Source organism: Falco cherrug, chromosome 8, assembly GCF_023634085.1.
Source record: "Falco cherrug isolate bFalChe1 chromosome 8, bFalChe1.pri, whole genome shotgun sequence".
Taxonomy (NCBI): domain Eukaryota; kingdom Metazoa; phylum Chordata; class Aves; order Falconiformes; family Falconidae; genus Falco; species Falco cherrug.
Genome location: NC_073704.1, coordinates 52,631,586 through 52,652,068, shown reverse-complemented (window position 1 = coordinate 52,652,068; position 20,483 = coordinate 52,631,586). Strand labels below are relative to the sequence as shown.

Genomic DNA, 20,483 nt, shown 5'->3' with positions numbered 1-20,483 from the left:
GCAGCAGTGAGACTTCAACCTACCATGGCTTGATGCTCCCCAGGGACTTGGCTTACAAACTGCAATGCAACACTTGGAGCACAGCAGAGCAATTCACACTAACCTGCAGCTTGCTGACTGTAGCATTGTCTTTGTCCTTCCAGAAGAAATAAACTAGAATATTTAGCTAGATAATCTTAGATTTAATTGTCCTGAGAACCATTTTATAGGTTTAGTAATTATAAAATGGGCAGGCTTTCATACTCACTCTTCCTATGGATGAAGAAATTCTTGAGAAATTACTATTTGCAGCTTCCTGTTAAAACTGAATGCTAAACTTAACTGCATCTGTAAACACGGTCACAGCTGCCAAGGGTATAAGGAGAGGGAAAGCTTAAATTCATTCAGTATGCCCCTCTGCTAACTTGTAGAGCTAATATAACCATTTGTGGATTCCCCACCCAGTTTTGAATGTTTGGTATTAAATGGAGAAGAACACCAAAAGTTCTCCTGAAGTTTGTCTCATCTTGAAGTGAGATAAGCAGGGAAATGCTTATTTTCCCTGCTATGTTTATTTTAGATATATTTACCTTTAGCTGTAACCTACTAAGACACGCATTAAATATACAAAAGCTGAAGAATATCTTACAGGTCCTGAAAATTTCCGAAGCATCACTTGGAATCTCTGCATATACAGTATTGCAAAATTATGTTTCCATGTTATAAATCACTTCTATCTGTGATAGATTGTAGACATTAAATGAAATTTGATTATTTGTATTAGACTTTTACAGGCAGATGCATGCCTTTCTAAATTGCGACTTAGAATCAAGCAGAGTCACAGTTTAAAAGCTAAGCTACATTGTAAACGTAACTAGGAAGAATTTAATACACACTTAAGAATGCATTTGAGGGGTGTAAAAATGTTTAAGTAAAATACTGTGCTTTGTTTTTGTTTTCTAGCAGTGGAATTAGATCCTAACTATATTAGAGCTTTGCTGAGGAGAGCAGAACTATATGAAAAAACAGAAAAACTAGATGAAGCTCTGGAAGATTATAAGGCAGTCCTAGAAAAAGACCCATCAGTTCATCAAGCCAGAGAAGCTTGCATGGTAAGTCTTTTTAGTATACTTTGGCCTAACTTTAAACCAAGGTCTTTTCTTTCCTATTGTAAATATTCAATACTGTTTATGCGAGCAGCTTCATATGCAGTGATGCTAACCACTTTTTCAAGTCTGAAAGTGTAGTGGTTTTCTCATCTAGTTTTACGTAAGGAAGATTACATGAACTGCCACGACTGCCATGGCAAGTCTCAGGTCTATAAAGCATAGTCCTCTCTTTACCTTTGTAAAATGAGTGAAAGTAAACATGTGTTCTGAGCTGTAAGCATCTAATTACATGTTTAGCTCTTGAATAGTGTGCATGCATGCACATGCACACACTTCGTTCTAGTTTTCTGATGGAGGCTGTTAATTGTATTTATGCATGTGCTAGAAAAGATTACCTGAGCACTGCTGCATTTTAGCAGCCATCATTTCAATACTGATCTGCAATTTGGAGATCAGAATACAAGCACCCTATAATACAGCTCTTGCTAGCTGTTTAATTAGTAGGAATCTGGTTTTCCTTCAGTAGAATTATTTTTTGGATTGGTAAATTTGCAGTTGAATGCCTTTATGGCATCGTTATGAAATAATTACTTTTTTTGGTGAGTTGATTATATAACTTTGAGAAAGGCAGAGAGACAGGATTCTGTCAGCCTGTATCTGTGTTTGTATCTACTTTAAAATGTTGATATTTTTGTTTCTTGATTTAGCTGTTTTCTGTTCCTGTGCTTTGCTATGCCTTGTGTGTGAATTGGCCACTTCCCGTTATTTTACCAATAGTGACTGAAGTCTACTATTAATCTTCAAAACATTAGTCTTTCACTTGAAGAAGAACGCACCTCGTGCTTGCAAACAGCACTCTGTCGTGATTCAGCTGCTTTCTTCATTCTTAAGGGGAAAAAAAAATCTGCAGTTTAGTACTGTGTTCCAATGTCCACTTTCATGATTTTCAAACTACAAATACTTCAGGATTAAGCATTTCTTGCAGAATCTTTGCATTATCTCTATAAGTTTAAGGAAATGCTTTAAAAGCTTCCTTGGCCTTTAGGATATGTCAGCTTGGATGAAAAAAGGTAAACCCCTAGTACTGCCTGAAACCCCAATTTAAAATGTAAATAATCCCTACCAATGGGGATTTAAAGTCGCTGCCACAGCCTCATGAGTTGAGTTTTTAAGTAACTATTCGTGTAAAATACCAGTATGAAATGATTTTTCTAGTCATATTTAGTATGTTAATGCTCAGCGTGGGAAATAGCTGTGGATTGGACAAATTCAGAGGGTCTTTTCACAAGGATAGCAAGAAGGGAAATTTATTTTGTGCTCTTCTTACAGCCTGCTTGCTGTTCTTATTTTTGAAAAGATGGTATGAAGGCTGTGTTGAAAGGACAAATGTGGTAGAGATGTAGCCACCAACAGCCTGTGGTTTTGAAGGAACATGTGCTAATGAAAGGTAGCCACTATAAAAAGTACAGCAGTGATCCCTTTTTATCAAAGTGGGAGCTTCAGGTCATGGTAGGTAGATGGTTTGCAAGCGCCAGAGAGCCTGGAAAAAGAGCTGACCATTTTCTGCAGGGAAAACAGCAGTCGAAGTATTCTTTACTTCCATTTCAAGGTAAATGGATGCAGTTGTAAAATGTAATTCTTAGCTGGGTACCCAAATCCGTATACCAGTACTTGACTTTATTTATATCTAGTTAAATTTTCAAAGTGCATCATTATTTTAGTTCAGCTTCACATCGGTGAGCCTGCAACATATTCAGCCCCATAAAGGAAAAGAAAAAAATCCTTTGCTTCACCCACAAAATTCTCTAAACCCACGTTGAATATGTCGATGCAAAAATATTTTTTAAAGGGTTAGGTCTAATAATTTTAATACTCCACTTAGAAAATAAATCATTAGTAGTGATTCCCCACACACACACACAATGGTGTTTTAAGTGACAAATTAGAAACTGCCTTTATAGCACATTAAACAAGAAGGCTTGCCTGAAATTACAAAAAATATGAAAATCCTTTGGGATCGGTTGTGCTGATGGCAGAAAAATACTCTCCTTAACTGTGTAACTCGTGTTAGTGTTACCACTATGGTTTCACAAAACAGCTAAACTGATGTACTAACTACCTGCTGTTTACAAAACTGTCTAGTTGCTTTCCTTGTGCTAATGCTGGTACAGCTCATATCTGACCCTAGGGGAAGGCTGGTTCTATGTATGAATATGGCAGGCAACTAACTCTGCTAAAGGGAAAAACAGCAACAAGCAAGCCCAAAAAAAAAAAAAAAAAAAACCAACCAAAAAAACCCCCCCAGCAACCAAAAAGCCCTAAAGTAAATACTTTTATACTGCCTTGGCTTTTTGCAGTCAGGCAAGTCCTGCTGCAAGTCTAGTGAGAAGGAAAGATGTGGTCAGGGCAGTGCAGGAACTGGGGCCATCTCTTTCAGTAGCCCCCACTGACAAGGTCAGTTTACTGTACTGTGAAACAACCCCCTGATGCTTGTTGCATGCGTCTAGTTGAGAACAGGAGAGCACTTCATCACCTAGCTCTTGGCAACGGCTTAATAAATGACAAGCTTGTCAAACATCATTACTGCATGGGTAGTGAATGTGATGGGTCCATCGCAGTCTAGAAAAGAGTACTTGTGTTGGCCTTGTTTATAGTCTCCTAGCTGAGACTATAGCTTATTTGATCCAGGAATTCAGCCAAAGGAGTCTGCTGACATTTCTAAAGAAAACGATGGGGTTTGTTTTCTGCAGCTTGTAGTCTGTTAGCGTTAGACTAGCTCCAGAGTGAGGCCTAATATAATCTAGCCAGTTGCTTTGTAAAATAGTTAATTAAATTAACTATAATAATAATAAATATATAAATAAATAAATAATGAAATTAAAGGAGTGCATTTTAGCAGCTCATCATGCTAATAACAACTGTGAAGATCAGATGGATTGTTAGGAACCACCAGACCACCCGGTCAGGACTCCACAGATTAAGACCTGGGGAGGCTCTCAGTAGTTGGTATGAAATGTAAGGAGTTTAAAATACATATATTTTGGCGGATTGGAACTCTGTGAAAGTACAGCTACTGTCCTTTATACCACTTGCAAAAAAAGACAATTTTCATTCAGTGAATATGTCTCTAATCTCACAAAAGAGTCCTTGCTCAGTAACCGGTAGAGATTTGGACTAGCAAACAGTCATAAACAGTGCTGCTGTTCTTCCTGGCCATCTTTCAGGAATGTTTTAGCATGATCAGTAATTCATATTTCATTTTTGTGGCTGGGAAGTACAGAGGTTGACAGTCCCATATACCTTCTGCTCCTTGACCTCATTTTACTAGGTAGAGGCTTTAGGCTCACATGTGGTACAGAACACTTTGTACAAAATGCCCTTAATTTACACTGCAGTGGGATTTAGGACATTCTGCCCTGAGTTGGTCCTGTTCTTTCTCAAGTTTCAGGGTAGAAGCAACCTTTTGAAACTGAAGCTTAAAACTCCCCTCTTGAAAAATTGTAGTTTTACCCTTTTTAAAATATTCATAATAAATACCTAAATTTCGTAATAAAAACCAGTTCCAGCTGTGATGTTGACTCCACATATGTGGTTATTATATATATAGGAGACTAAGAAGCTTTGGGTTTTTGTAAGGTAAAGGGCATTGCTCTTTGCAGAAATATCACAGCATTTTTCCCCCCTCACTGGTAATGAAAATGATACGTCAAGAGAATCTTGAGTATTAGCATCATTCACTATTAGAGCAAATCTTTCTCCTTCCTGTACATAGAAAATATTTCATATACTGCTTTACAGAATGTCATGATGTTGTTAAATGGCAGGTTAAAAATATTAAGTACACAGTAGTTGTTTTCTTTGATTTCTGATTTGGTAACTCCTCCAAAATTTCAGTTTTATATTTCAGTACAGTACTAGTGTTTTGATTTAAATCCAAGCGTCACACACTTGAGTTACTTCTGACATCTTCAATGCCAAATTAAACAGTTTGAAATCATTATGTTTTATGGTCAAATAATCCCTATTGATGCTTTCCCAGAAAGTGTTTAATTATATGGTATCAGTGTATAGGTTTGGTTTTTTAGCAGGTGTGTAATAGCGTTGTGTGAATTTCAGCTTCAGCACAGTTTTTAGGGATTGGCCGGCTGGATAAACTTTTTTACCAAAAGGAGCTGTACTTTGAGATAAGTATCATAGACACCAGATAAACAGCAGTCCTTACAGACACCTTTCTATAGATAAGTAACCTTGCAAATACTTTTCTGGAGTGGCAAACACTGAGTCTTGAATAGTAGAATTCAGACAGAAAACATGGAGTATGTATTTCAGATTAAGGATTTGTGTCTTCAATTCTTGCTAAAGCCGTACGTCCAAATGGGAGAAACAGTCTATATATGCCAAACTCATCCAGGATTCAGCAAATCTCACATCACGATGCTAACTGAATTTAGGGCCTGGGGATATCCATACATGTTTTCATGCAGGCAGCTTAGGTCCAGATCTGCACCCAACTTAATAAGCCCCTCTGGGTCAGCAGGAGTCAGCTGAGGTCTGACCAGGCTAATTAGATCTGGCTCGCTGGCGGTGATGCTGGGCCTGGGCTGGTTTCAGGTTTAGCCATCCATGTGTATCTGTTCTGTTCCTTAGTACTCATTTTTCTGTTTTGTTTTTTTTATTTTACCATTTTTTTCTGGGGTATACCGCTTCTCTTTACAGTTCATTTTCTATAGTGACAGGGTTTGCCTGTGTTCACCAGCGTATCCAGCACTGAAGAGGAGAGGAATAGCCAGGCAGCCTCACCAGCGGGCTTTTTCTTGGGGTGAACATCTTATTTCACTCTGGCAATGATACCAGGATGATAAACCCATCCACGATGACTGGAGCTGTAAATGACAGGAAGGAACAAGATTAGGAAATGAATTCTTTAACTATGTTGAGAAGCCAATTATCACAAGGGAAGCATATTAGGAGTGAATTCCACACCTGTTACCATACCCTGCAACTGTAATTAATTTACTGATAGCACCATTACAGCAGATCTGTCTTATTTGCTATGACCTCCACAAGAAGAGACAACATAGTTATCCATATAATTGCATCCTGAACTGCCAGAATTATACAGTAATAAGCATAGTAAAAAGCTTGAAATAGTACTTCTGAAAAATCTGAAAAATGTATAAAAAGGGACTGTCATTCAGAATAGATTTTCGTTTAATATTGCATTTGACTAATTATAGAAAATAGAAATTTTAAATGAAACAATGGTAAATTTAGTTGTGGTGAATATAAAGTTCTAATTAAAAGTGATCATTGCAGTCATATAGGAAAACACGTACTGTGTAAGGATGGCAGATGAGTCACAGCTGTCCTAGGCATAAATGAGAATCTCAAATAGTTAGGAATGCATAGACCATGCAGTTAGGTAATCCTCCTAAGAAACATGTGAGAAGTTTGTGATGGTGCAACAGATTTTAACGCTGGTGCCAGTTCTGAGAAGGGAAGAAAGCATGTTAATGAACTGTTACTTGGACTAGTACCTTGCTCAGGATGAACTGTTGGAGCTCCCTCCCCATGATGAGCTGCCAAATCAAGGCCCTCATTTGTAATGTGCTCTCCTCCTTAGAACTATGCCATACATTGTGTAGTAAGATGCTGCTCATTAAACTATGTCCTGAAGTTCATAGACGGTTAAATCGGTGATCTGCTGATAAAATATCTGTAGTTAGAAAATCATGTTTTCACGGTGTGGCTTTCCCTGAAGTGTGATGCCACTGAGAACCGACTTTATGGATATTTCCCTTACTACACCTGTGTTTGTTCAGAAGTCAAATGCCGTGCTTGCTTAGTTCTCTAGCCTCTCTTACCAAGCTTAATGCATGCAGCAGAGGAAGCAGGGCTCAAATATACTTTCATTGTAAGTCTAAATTTCCACATGCATTTCAGTTAAAATTTCAAGCAAACAGATCGGATCTGGTTTTCGGCAGTATAAACGCATGCCTGTATGAAACCTGCACTGAAAAGTTACAACTTATGGCTTAGGTAAAGTGATGTCATAGGATGCGTTACAGGTTTTCAGAATAAGATGAAAATGTGGTTTGAGGTAAGGATTCCTTTTAAGCCATAAACAGTGTATGCTGGGTATGTGTATGAAAAATCCATTCGCTTAACCTACAGTATTATTGAAAGCTTGGGTCTGATCCCAGTTTTTATCTCTCTCAACAGCGATTACCTAGACAAATTGAAGAGCGGAATGAAAAATTAAAGAAAGAAATGTTAGGTAAGTAGCATGTACCTGTAACTTGCATAATAATCTTCATAGTCTACTGGAAAAATAAAAATGCATGAGTAGAATCTCTTGTATAAAATTTGAAGAAGGTAAATCTTAAAGGAGATACTTGTGTTAAACAAAACAACAAAACTTCCGATTTCTTTGTAGTTTTCTATTGCTTGGTTTCACCTACAGCTAAGTTCTAGCCAAATACTTCTCCCATACAGAAAAGGCTGTTGGTTACATTTAAAGAAAGAATACTCAAGACCTTCTAAAACAATTTAATACCGATGCATGTAAAAGCAGGGGGAAATGGTTGAAACAAACCAGTTGCTCTGCCCTTTTTCTTTGAGTAAACCTTCAAAGGAGACATTCCCATGAAAGGGATAAAACAGGGTTTTCACTAAACCTTTATGTAAAAAGTCAGCCAGCTGTAGTAGCTGAGCATGTTTGATCTTGTGTCTGAAGAAACAAATTTGGTTCTTCTTGTAGCACTTCCAACTCATATTTACCTTGATTTATGTAGTATTTCAGTTCTGTTTGTTTGGAGGCTGAATTAGGCCTACCTAGTGTTACAAACAAGCATCTGGCCTTTCTAGGAGTGGAATTACATTTCCTGTGTAGCTCGCTGTCTCTGACTTTTTACAATTCTGCACCAAAGGATACTATTGACTCTACTTGTTTGTAGAAGAGAATTTAATTAGTGTAACTCAGTTGAATGTATGTGCCCCCATCGTCATGTTGTATGATATTGCTTGGATAATATCTTAACTGGATTGAAGTAGTTCAAAAGGATAGCTAGTTAAATAAAATTGCCCAAGCAAGATCGGTTTTAATGTGTGATACCAAGTATAAAGCACTTCCTTGTACCACTCAGCGCTGCAGTTAAATTAACAGTTTTGGGGGAACCTCCTGCCCAGAAAGACTGCTGTCAGCATTTTCTGCTGTCTCCTAGCTAACGGGAGACAGTCATTGCTGTTAATTCTTGTAGGTTCAGACACTACATAAGCCAATCTGACATTCTGGTGCTTTTTAAAATGAGTTTTTATTTTTATATAATTTTTTCATTTGTAATATTTAGAAAATCCACACAGAAGAGCAAGGACAAAGGACAGTGTAAGATAGAGAAACTAACTGTACCTAACCTGTTTCAGAAATAGCTTTCAGTAGTTACCTGTTTACTCATTCTAGGTGTTAGAAGTAGTAGGTGAAATGCTATTTCAAGATCAGTAGGCTTAGAGGGTTTGGGTTAGGAAGGGGGAGGACTGTTTCACTGTTCAGTACAGAATCAGGTTAAATAAACAGTTTCTTGCATACTGTAACACTAATTCTTAAAATATTTGGGAAGAACAAACTGTTTCAAGGGCTTATGCTGAAACTGGTGTTTTGTTTCCCCCCCCCTTTACTGTGCAGGGAGTCTGATTTGCTCTTGTTTTGCATCTGTTTTGACACAGTAAAGTTGCAGTGAGTCTTTCTAGAGCTTTCTATCATCAGATTCTGTTTCCACCATTGTACTTAGAACAAGCCATGAATAAAGAAGGTTAAGTGTGATACTGCTATAAATAAATGACAAATACAGAAAATCTCCAGAAAGATCATGCCCATTTGTAGGACATGGGATGAGTTTCAGTACACACTAATATGAAAACAATTCCTGATCTGTTTTGAACTCTCCATTTACACCATTGTTACCTCTGTCTGAAGGGCCTATCAAATCACAAGGGACTATACTGAAACAGTACATCCAGTTTTATAAACTGTCATGACAAACGTAGTTCTATACTGCTAAGTTTTGCCTAGCTTTCAGACTAGATGTGATCTTTTTAAAAAGAAGTGTTAATCCAGTGGCAGTTAGGATTTCAGAATTTTAATGGTCTTTTTGTGCAGGCTGTGATTCTTGAGAAAGGAATCCCTTCTCAATGATGTTACATACATGAAAGGAGATACACTGATGTTACTGGTGTAAACATCCAGGAGAACCAGACTAAGAGTAGGGTACTACAGCATATAACCCAATGTTTATCCACAACCTTTGCATGTGACAGGGTTCAAATAAATTGTCACATGTGTCATTAAAATGATATGGTGTCAGTTGGGCAGGTGGTATTTTATTCTTAGCACTGCTTGTGATCACTAGTCAAACATAAACTGAGCATTTTTTCTATAATGCAGTCCCTTAATGGAACACTTGAAATTAAGTTAGGAATGTGGGCAGTTACCAGACTAATTTTTAAAGTGCTGTAAAATTCTCTGTATCTTGTCGGTAAGAGAAGATAGCAGTGAAGTCATGGAAATAACTGTGGAGGCCCGGGAAGGAAATACTTCCCAGGTTTACAAAATGCTGCTGTTCTGTCTAAAGTCAAGAAAAAAAAAAACAACCTTACAATTGAAGAAGGGGGATTAGACACGAGTTCTGGAAGGAGTGGAAAAAGATAAACTTCATATAGTACAGTGGTTAAGAGATTTCTTTGGGTTGTTTTTGTTGCACAGTGTGTTTGTTCTAAGCTTTTTCAGCTTTTCTTTTTCAAGAATTTTGTTAATGCTATTTGCCAAATGAGTACTGTGTCAGAATAGACAGTTGCTTATGGTAATCGGTGAAGAGATTATCTGACTACTGGTTAAACAGTGCCAGGTGTGCAAGGATTCATTCTTGCCTTCTCACAGGGGAGACAGCTCAGGTGTCTGTGTTGTATCCCAGATTTTTTTGGTTCCAGGAGAGCAAGTCAGATGCCTTATAGTAGTTCCAGGCTAGGCCCGGTCCAGGAGAACTGACACTAAACTTTTAATTAATCGCCAACAAAAATCTTTAGAAAGAATGTCACAGTTCATGCTTTGGCTCCTTTGAAGTTTGGATATTGAATTTAATTCTTATTTTAGTCAGTGAATCAGCCAGTAGCATAATTTTCCTAGGCTTTTGTTCTGTCAACTAAAACTAAGTCCTGGTATATCCAACTAACTAACACTGTCATGAAAACTGGAGCTGTGTACAAACAAACCAAAATAAATGGAGTGCATCTTCCTCCTTCCCCAAGTGTGCTTCCTGCTTTCCAGGGCTACAGCTCATTACCACATAGTTTGTCAGAAGCTGAAAGCACTTCTTAAGTGATTGTGTGTAAATAAATCAGAATACACATTCTTGGCTGGGTTTTTCTTCCAGACTACCTAACTATGAGTTCTTGAGTGCAAGTGGTAGTGCATGTGGTTGATGAAGTTGATGGCACCAAAAAAAGCAATTTTTGTTGCCAAACCAAGTCCATTTCTGCTGTGTTCTGCAAGGGTCTAACTTTTCCAAAGCTGACATTTGTATTTAAATCATTTTCATATTTTCCATCCAGCCTTTGCAGGTGAGCACTGCCACTCACCCCTGGAGTTTGCTCAGTACAAACTAACCTCTGAGTTTCGCATTAAAGAAAGCTTAACTTACAGCACCCTTTGAAAGCAGCTTTTAAATCTGTGTGCCTCTTCCCCTTTGAGCTTTCATAACGTGGCTGCTCTCTGCCTTAGTAACTGTGCAGGATCTGAACATATGCTGACCATTTTCAGCTCTTTTTTTATTTCTCTTCTGACTTTAAAGCCAAAGACTTCCAGCTGCTGTGCAACAAGCTAGTCTTGTCCAGAGAAACTAACGACTGTGGTAACTGGGACCAGTTTCTTTGGGGAGAGGGGTGTGAGAAGAGGGGACGTCTGGACTGGTTTTAGCAAGGTTTAGCAGTTTGGAGGCTGTGACCACAAATACAGTTTTCTGCATGGCTGGGGGGAGCCAAGTATATTGGATATTAAAAAATGGGATGGAACATATGCCAATCTGTGTAACCCATCTTATACAGACAGGGTTCATCAAATCTAATGAAAAACTATTGGGACTCCCAGCTTAAGTTATAAATGAGCGTATTCCAAAAAACAGTGAAATGTACCTGATTATCGATGTGATTAATGAGAAGGCCTGTCAAAACCTGGGCCTTTCTGCCAATAAGAGATTTTTCCAGCTACTTGACACCAGCAAAGATATTTATTTGGCTTAGTGTCTTAAAGAATTAGTTCCCTGTTTTGTTTGGGGTTTTTTTTTCCTACTGAAGCATATATTGTGTTTGCAACTAAGCTGCTAAACCACAATACTGTATAGAGGGAGGTCACTTTAAATAATTCAAACCAGAGCTAATATACAATTAACTTTTAGTTCTGTTGTTCTGTCCTCACCATTTAGGGAACAGATTTGCCTTTGCTCTTTTAATTGCTTAAAAAATGTTGTTGGTAATACAGAAAGTTACACAAAGGTGAGGTGAGACCTCATCAGGAAATTTGTCTTTTATCCAAAAAAAATTTCTTAACACAAACAATATCTAGCTTTTTAACTTCCAGGCACCACATTAACACTAGTAGTGGCACTAGAAATATTGCCAGATAGACTGAACAGCAATTAATTTTGGCTGTTGCATCTTAATGTAGATCGTGAGATTTCTTTTCTTGCATCTGCCTTTTGCAAAAGGGTGTTAAATTGCAGTTTAGGTCAGTAATTGATTGAATCACAGACTTCTGAGCCCCAAATTGATTTTTACCAGTTAGGTTTTTTTAAACCTCAGAATATTGCTTTGCTGAAGAAATTTTAACATGCTGGAATTCCAGGTGGAAAGTAGACATGGGCTTTCTGAAATATAAAGAGCAAGATCTATGAAAACACAGTCTCAGAGAGGAGAATGTGACCCTGCTCAGGGACAAGTGAGTGTTTGATTGCTGAGAGCTCTTTGCAGCTGAGTCAGAGCTCCACATGCCTTCTTCCTTCCTTCAAGCACAGTCTCTGTTTTAAGAGAGCTTTTCTTTGCAGGGAGGGGGAGGTTGGACTTAACTGCGTATCTTAATTTAGGGATGAAAGGAGAGTGGGAGAGGAGGAAATAGCGCTTTCCTACAATGATGGGTTTATGTGCGCCAAGACAGCAGGAGCAGTGCTTTGGGCTTCAGTTCCCGGAAAAGGCAAGGCTTTCTTCTGCTTCATTAACAATTTATTAAATGTGCCTGCACCAAAAGGCATTGCTGTATGTGGGTTTAAGTGAACGAACAGGAAGGTGACCTGTGATTGTGTTGTTTGAATTATTCAGTCACAGTGAGATGAAGAATAAATATATCATACGGTCTTCAGCTTCTCCCAAAGAGCTGGCCTAGCTACAAGCAGGAATACCAGGGCAGTTGTTCTGTGTTTGTTGGCTCTAGCATGACCGGAAAAGAGCTGTCGTACTAACTCTGGTTAGAAAAGACCTTTCACGGTTTCCTGAGACAGGCAAAGTCGTCTGCCTGCTCCTGAGCCAGCTGCAGTGCCTGGAGAACTTGTGAACTGCTTACAACTGACTCTGGCTGTGCCAGGATTCTTTCACCAGTAGAAAAAGACACTTCTCACCCCAAACCTGAAGCTAAGCAGCGACCAAATGTTTGTCTAGAAGTACAATAGCAACTGTTCATCCCAGTCATAGAGATGCTATGAACAACTTCATGGTTTTATAACCAAAATGCTTTTAGGATGCAGTACAAAATTAAGAACTTAATAGTTAAAACAGGCTGTAGTTTAAAACACCAGTGGTACAAAGAAGCTTGTCCTAGCTGAGCCACTTGCTGGAATGACTCTGGTCAGATCACTCAATCACCTCATCTGGTAATCCGCACAGGGGGGGAAAAAAAAATCAAATTGAAGAAAAATTCTGTCTCACCAGCTACCTGCTTTTGTAGACTACGGTTGTCTTCTGTTTCTTGGGTAAGGCCCATGTTGATGCCCAAAGGCCAATCTTGCTTTAACATAATCACACAAATCTCGGAAAGGTACTCAGTTGTGAACCAGAACTTTGATGCAAGATCTTAATGACTTTGGCGTATTTAGGAGTACCATAGAAATGCTGTTAAATTTCTTTATGCAGGATTGAGTTCTTCTTAGAATGAGATGTTTACATTTTCCCCCAGCTTTTTTTTTTTTTTTTTTTTGTATTTTCTGTGAATGTGTTCAAAACTGCTTCCCCTGCCCCAATTCAGTTTTGGAAATGTGATTGTGAAAATAGCATCTTTTGGTTTATGGTGATGGTGTTTAACCTGCCTTGAGCCGTTGTCGGATTGTAAGAGATAAGGGCCATACCTCCACGGGGTAGGTTCAGACTTTGGTATCATTTCTGTTCTGAACACTGTCACCTGCAGTGTCATGCAAGGCAAATGTCTTGATCTGTATGTCCTCCATTTGTGCAGCACAAACACTGCTTGTCTCTTTCTGTGAAGGACTTGCATAGGGCTTTGCTCCTTATGTTTCTGTACTTTTACTGCTTCAGTATGGCTTAGCAACAAAGCCTGAATTAAATTCTGGCTGTTGCGTTGTAGTGAGGAAACTTACACAATAGCAATAGTGATGATTGCGGTGCTGGGTAGAAACAGGGTTTTCAAACAAACAAAAGCACTTAGGAAAAGCAAAGAAACTAAGTAAGCGTTCATATGACTTTGCAGTTAGGTTCGGTTAGTTTAGAAATAGAAATACAAATGAAGATGAGTAGAATAAGATGTTTCTCATGACTTAAGATGGCTTGCTGAAACCACACACATGCAAGCAGGAATAGGTGTGGCATTTGCATGTTTTACTTGCATAGAATCATTTAGGTTGGAAAAGACCTTTAAGATCAAGTCCAGCCATTAACCCAGCACTGCCAAATTTACTGCAATGTAAGCCCGTACATTAACTGCAAAAAGTATGTAAAAAAAAAAAAAAAAAAAAAATCTGCAAATTGAGATCACATAAGATGAAACTGCTATGCAACACTAGTAGTTTAGAGATAATGTATCTTATAAAAGTCTAAAAATTACGGAAAATGAAATAAGCATGAAAATTATAATTGAACAGTAGTCTTGACTACTTCAGTTGCTCAGCTGGATTTCCTGTGTGCCAGCTATTGTCGTCACTTTCTCCCCACCGTGAGTGCACACAAAGCTCCCAGCAAAACAAAATCCATTGCCTTAGAGAGTCTAGTAAAAGTAGAAGGCTATTTGAAAGGTAGCGTGTAGTCTGTGGATGCAGACCTAGGGTAGGCTTCAACTTGTCCAAACTTCTTCTGCTTGTTCTTTGGGAAATTAGTCTACAATTCTGCATTGAAGCCAGGGGGAAATAGTGTTTTTCTTGAAAAACTGACCATCATCCTCCTTTGTCTTGTCTTGCCAGGAGCTCAGTTAGCTTGTGTTTAGCCAACACCAAAGTTGTTACCTCAGCTTCTTGTTTAATTTTATGCATTTTATCTATTCTGTCACCTCTATATAAACATGGTGTTTGTTTTTTTTTAAAAAAAGTCCTTTTGTTGGCCTTCCCCTTTTATAGGTGGTAGTGAGATTCATTTTCTAGAGTCAGAACGCATGTATAATACATATGTTAATAAAGCCTTTAGATTTTCTTAACTGTTCTACTGCGTGTATATTTAACAATGCTTGTTAAATAATAGCTGCTTAGAGCTCTTAGTAGTGTGAGTCCTGAAGAACTGTGGTTTTGAAAGTGAGTTACTGATGTGACATCCCATGATATTATGCTGAGGGTGTTTGCAGGCCAAATGTAAAGGCTGTAAAGTTGTATGCTTCAGATGGAACTCCTTAGTTTGCACGTGCAGATGCAGTCACAACGATTAATTTGTTTTTCTTTGTATCTATATACAGCTCTAGAAAGGGATTTTTAATAATTACAAACGAGTAGTTTGAACGTTGGCTTTCATTGTGCCTTTTGGTAGTCTAGGAAACTGGCCAGTTATAATATTCTGGATTGTTTATAGAGCTGTAGCTGCATCAAAAATGACCAGAACTGAAACTTTTATGTTAAAAAATTGAAAGTTGGCAGCATCAGTTATATTCAAGCATTATGTACAGGGGAGACCAGTGCTTTGTTGTGAGCTGTTAAAAACTTGGATGCTTCAAGAGCTTATAACTGAGGAAATGAGGTGCTTCTGGATAGCTGTAACCACATAGAACCATGACTGACTGCAGCCACTGGCGCTTCATCAGGGCTGCCTGAACAAACCATTCAGAACCAGCACGGTCATCTGTGTTCAACCTCAAAGCTGACAGTAACTACATCACAATTGGAATTTTAAAAATTTGTGTTCAAAGCCTAAATATTCAACAAACTGCAAAGATTCCTACAGCATTTACCTTAAATTAGTAGATGAATTTACCTTAAATTAGTAAATTAGTAAATTAGTAGAGCCGGACTCTGTTGTTGGGTATAATTCAGTGGGGATCTGCCCTCCGCTTAACACTTAACGCGTTATCTTTCCTTTTTGTTGTAGGCAAACTGAAGGATCTCGGGAATTTGGTTCTCCGCCCCTTTGGCCTGTCAACAGAAAATTTCCAGATAAAACAGGATTCATCAACTGGTTCATACTCCATCAATTTTGTTCAAAATCCAAACAACAATAGATAACATGGATTCAATCTAGTTCTGCTGGCTTTTAGGCTTCGTGACCGTGTGCTTGCACATACCAATAAAAGGATCCAGCAAACATTCTTCACACGCCCCAAGTGAAGATAAGACTCAAGCATATTCATTTCTCTGCTTGTGAAATTACTTACAACGTGGATGTAAAGCAGGTCATTTGACTTCCCTTAGTGGTTAACTGTGTCCACTGTGTGACTTTTTGAATATTTTTCTTTTTCTTCCCTTGCAGTGTTTGGCTTATCCAACAGTCAGGTTCATTATTTTGGCCCACTCAATGCTGGTAACAAAATTCTAGAAAGCAATTCAGTTGAATCAAAATGCTCACGCACTTGTAGCCAAGAACAAAGCCTAATGGTGTCTTGGGGAATTAATGAATCTAGCAGAAGCACTTCTCCACACTCAGCAGGTGGATATGACTGACAGCATGCATGGAAGCAAGCCAGCCTCTTCTGTGGAATAATTTCTCTTTGTAATAAAGGCTTAGTATTTCTGTTGGTTTGGTTTGTGAAGTTCTTGCCTTATTTGAATCCTTCCCGTGGTGGTGGTGTTAAAAGTGTGTATAGCCACCCACAGATAACGTACTTGCAGGACATTAATTTGAAGCATTTGATTTTTTTTTTTTTTTTTATTCTTGCTTATAGCAATATTGGTAAGTTAACCTCAGGCCACCCTTACACCACAGTTTTACTTTTTATTCATCTTTCTGAAGGCAGCAAGGAAATTTTGTGCCTATATATATACACGCTTTGTAATGGCACCATAACATTAATTAAATTTGCTTGTCTGAGATTCATTCATATTACAGATACCCATAACTGCAAACAAATAAGTGATGTTAAAGCTGACTGTAATGATCTTCATAGTATAGTAGGCTGTGAAATGTGTGTATTTCTATACACACACATAAATAGGTGAAGTTGAAGTAGTTCATTCAGATTTTGGAGAAGGGGGTATCTTTTGTAATTACTACTTAGTGTTTCTTAGATTGATGCTGAAATGTTTACATTGGAGGCAGATTTTTCAGTTGTCTCCATGCAGATTTCAATACATGATTTACTTAAATAGTTAGTGGTGGCTGTCTGTTGGCTATTGGTTGTCATCTTGAATTTATTTCAGGAAGTTTCTTTGTGTGCTTAAGGACTGAAATTAAGTAGCTCCAGTCTTTACACTAATATGCCTGAAAGGAATAGTCTCTCAAGCTGAGGTGTTCTTGGTGCTTTATTTTCATTTTTGTCTCTGTAGCTCTGGGGGCGGGGGGGGAGTGTGTGTGTGATTTCTCTTTAACTGTGTCCTGCTGCATTTTCAGTTTTGGTTACCTGTTTGTTTGTGAACAAGTCTGCAGTGAGTGTGTATTAAGTCTATGGGAATTAAAATGTCGTTGTCAAAAGAAGAGAGAAGCCCTAATTCACAGTGAGGCCTGTGCAGCCTTTAGCATCTTCTGCATAATTAAAATCTCACTTAAGTAAATAACAGCAAACAGCCTCCAGGATCTCCAAGTGCTGAACCTGTAACTGTGCCGTGCTTTACTGGAGTAAAGTTTCTAATGTGCAAAGCTGAATTTTCTTTACTAGTCAAGTTTGGGCAGAGGGGTAGGTGGGCCGATGGGGGGGTTTAAAGAAAGATGTCGCTCCTCGGAGCGGCCACAGCGCTGCCGGGGACGGGTTTGCCAGCCAGAGGCTGCAGGATCCAGGCAGAGGGCTGAGCTCTCCCAGGGCAGGTGGTACCAGGGCGTGTGCTGGGAGAAAAGTGTGCTCACCCCCAAGGGGCTGTGCAGGTCCAGATGCGTTAATTAGCTGTAAACCCACTCTGCTTTCAGAAGAGAGTTCTTCAGATTTGGGGAAGGCTTCTGGGGTTGGGCGGACTGTTAGGAGAGATTATTAACCTCCCGAAAACTGGGATTCTACAGAGCAGAGCTTCAGAGGGCTGAAGGCTGTAAGTGGGGCTCGAGCCCAGCAGCGCGCAGGTACGCCTGGCTCCCGCGCCCCTGCAGCCCCAGGGCAGGACGGCAGAGGTGGCAGCCCAGACAGCCCAGGCTGGGAGCAGCGGGTGGCCCTGGGAGCGGTGCAGTGCACCTGGAGCCAGGCGGTCCTCTGACCCTCGAGTTCCAGGAGCCAACTTCCCGCAGGGTCGGAAGGGTGGGGAAGGGAGTGCGTCAGGGCTTTTTTCTCATTTACCAACATTAGCGCTAGTCCCGTGTCGCTGGATGTGAAGCAGATCGGTCTGTGCCCTGGGTTTCACCCAACTGCAACATATATATATATATTATATGTCCACACCCTTGGGACATATGTAAATGGAACCACTTTGAAGCTACTATGGATACTTTAAATTTTCTATATATCTTTATTATTACCAATTAATTGCTATCTTTATGCATTCACTGTATGTATATCTGGTATTTACCAAGTGTAGGGCTGTTGCGCAAAGTTAAAAGCAGGGGCTTTTAGCAACCTGCTGTTTGTCATACAAATGAGTTCAGTGACAGATTTTCTTTTGTTCTGTTCCTGCTCCACATCTTTCAAGGGCTGGGCTGGAGAGCTGCACACATGCCTCCTTGGGTGGAGGCCGGTTAGCTTATTCTGGAAAATAAAAGCACGACAAAACTTCTGAAATTACTACCGGCTGTGCAAACACAACAGCAAGTGCAACTTCCCTGCTGGATGCCTGATGTGTACCTGTAGCTTTTAAACGAAGGGAAGAACAAATGAAGCTGAAGGATTGCAGCTCATTTGCTTTCCACACTTGGGTTTGTAATTTCGTTGCCTTGTGTGAAAGGCAGGTTAGTGTCACAGGAAATTGGGCACACGGTCACTGAGGACTCAAATCTATAGGTCGTACCTACTCGAAGTGCCACTCTTTCAGATAACACATTGCAGAGGTTTCTGGTTTATCTGCCATTACAGCAAGTTCTCCTCTAGGTAAAATTCCAGTTAATTGCCTGAAAGAAGTCCTTTTGCATTGTCCAAATCCTGAACGATTGCATGTATTTTGCTTTTTATTTTTAAAAGATGTTTTTAATGTCTAAACTAGTTATTACAGCTGCCACCAGAAGGGTAATTGGTATTTCCTTCTGGTGTCATTGGCCACAGTTCCACCACGGTGCCAGGGTGTAGTCACACAAGTTGGGCTTCAACCTCTAGTAGGAACAAAATGTTTTATGAAACATAATCTTTTAAATGTAAGTGCTCTTAAACTACTACGTTCCTTACTAATTTGTTCCAACAATTACTCACCTTTATTGTAACTAGCATGTCCCTCTTTTCCGCTTTGAGGTGTCTGTCCTCAGCTCCCAGCTTTTGTTCCTTCTTACTCTGCCTGCCAAATAAAAACCCTGTTAGTACCTGGGCTGTTCTCCCTGAACGTGTTTGCACAGTAACCAAGGGGCCTGTTGGTCTTCAGAAGCTGACAGACAGGGCCGCTTTCAGTCTCTCCCTACAAAGAACTTTCCAGGACTTCCGTAATGTTTGTGTCGCAGACCTTCCATTTTTTGACATTTAGGAAGGGATACGAGAACTGACAGATTTATTTCCCTTCTGCTCTCTACAGAAGGCGTCCCATTCTTACTTCATTGTTTATACCCTCCAAGATTGTCTTAACCCTTTTGGCAGCAGATGAGCACAGTTTTACACCTCCCCGGGGCTGTTTCTGGGACATGGGCTCCCCTGTCCTGTGGCTGCAGGTGACGTTTTCTGCCTTGTGCTAACGCAGCTAAATGCACCATGAGGTCCCGCTTGCTGAGCAGTGTCTGCTTCCCCGTGTTGTCCCACCCTGCTGGTGCTTACCAGCGTTTTCAGGAGTGATTTTAGATTTGCTTTTCAGTCTCTTGACGAAAGTGTCAACTACTGTGCGGGCTAGCGGGGATTTGAGCGGAATCCCTCAGGAAACATGGCTGTTTGAAGGACAGTGGCAAACAGATCTGTCAGGCGGACAAGCTTCATCCACAGGTGTATCATTTGTTTTATCTTGTAGATAGTTATCTGTAAATACTATGCATACTGCAGGGTGCCATGCCAGGTAATGCGTCTTTATAATTAGACTTACTAAGCCTGGTTTAATGACAAGGTCTATTTTTAATGGATTTTAATTGCATGTTTGCCTTTAATTCTTTATTAATGGATTTCTGATCCTGTTTTCAGATTCCTAGCCCAGGTGTCAGATTAACCAGCCTGTGTTTACCTGGGGTTTCCTCTCTGTTGCTCCACTGTCCTGTCACTGTATCCAGTGTACATTAAAGGCGAATGGGTGACCCCGCTGGCTGTTTTAGGTGAAATATCTGGGCTTATTTTCAGTCCTGCCTGGTTGCTAATAATGGCAATTTCATCATACCACTTGCTTTAACTTGAGAAATACCAAACACCACTACTTTTATGGTCTGCAACAGGCCCCCACCATGTTTTGGGCACTGCTTTTCTTCCTAATAGATTAAAATTTCTCTTGTATCATCCTCATCTTTGTTAGCCATGTTTTTTATAAGCTTTCCTTATCGAGATTATATTCTCTTACATCAAGTTTATCACAACTATTTATTCTTCCCATATGCATTAGATTTATTTTTTTAATTGCTACCTTCGTATCACTGTTGAACCTCCTGGTTATATAGCCAAGGACTACCTCATGTTGCAGTTTTAGAATAATTTTATATTTCCTTTGTCTAGCATCTTAGAAATATACATTCTTCTTTTTCATTTGCTTA

General features: G+C 39.4%; 2 protein-coding genes across 4 annotated transcripts in view; one reads left to right on the top strand and one right to left on the bottom strand.

Moving 5' to 3' along the window:
* Window positions 1-16,284, top strand: part of TTC1 (tetratricopeptide repeat domain 1) — a 33,941-nt gene extending 17,657 nt beyond the window's left edge. Inside the window, exons 6-8 of the mRNA XM_055718230.1 lie at window positions 943-1,091; window positions 7,311-7,365; window positions 15,642-16,284. Of these exons, the coding sequence (XP_055574205.1) occupies window positions 943-1,091; window positions 7,311-7,365; window positions 15,642-15,775 (338 nt within the window). The 3' untranslated portion in view covers window positions 15,776-16,284. The remainder of the gene's footprint in view (window positions 1-942; window positions 1,092-7,310; window positions 7,366-15,641) is intronic.
* A 1,756-nt stretch (window positions 16,285-18,040) lies between these two features.
* Window positions 18,041-20,483, bottom strand: part of PWWP2A (PWWP domain containing 2A) — a 41,969-nt gene continuing 39,526 nt past the window's right edge. For 2 of the 3 annotated variants that reach the window (XR_003563307.2, XR_008733515.1), the window contains exons 4-5: window positions 19,024-19,105; window positions 18,044-18,369 (exon numbers count right to left, since the gene is read on the bottom strand). The gene's annotated coding sequence lies outside the window, so the exon portion shown is untranslated. Of the gene's footprint in view, window positions 18,370-19,023; window positions 19,106-20,483 lie in introns of all 3 variants that reach the window. The other variant, XR_008733514.1, reaches the window with a different exon arrangement.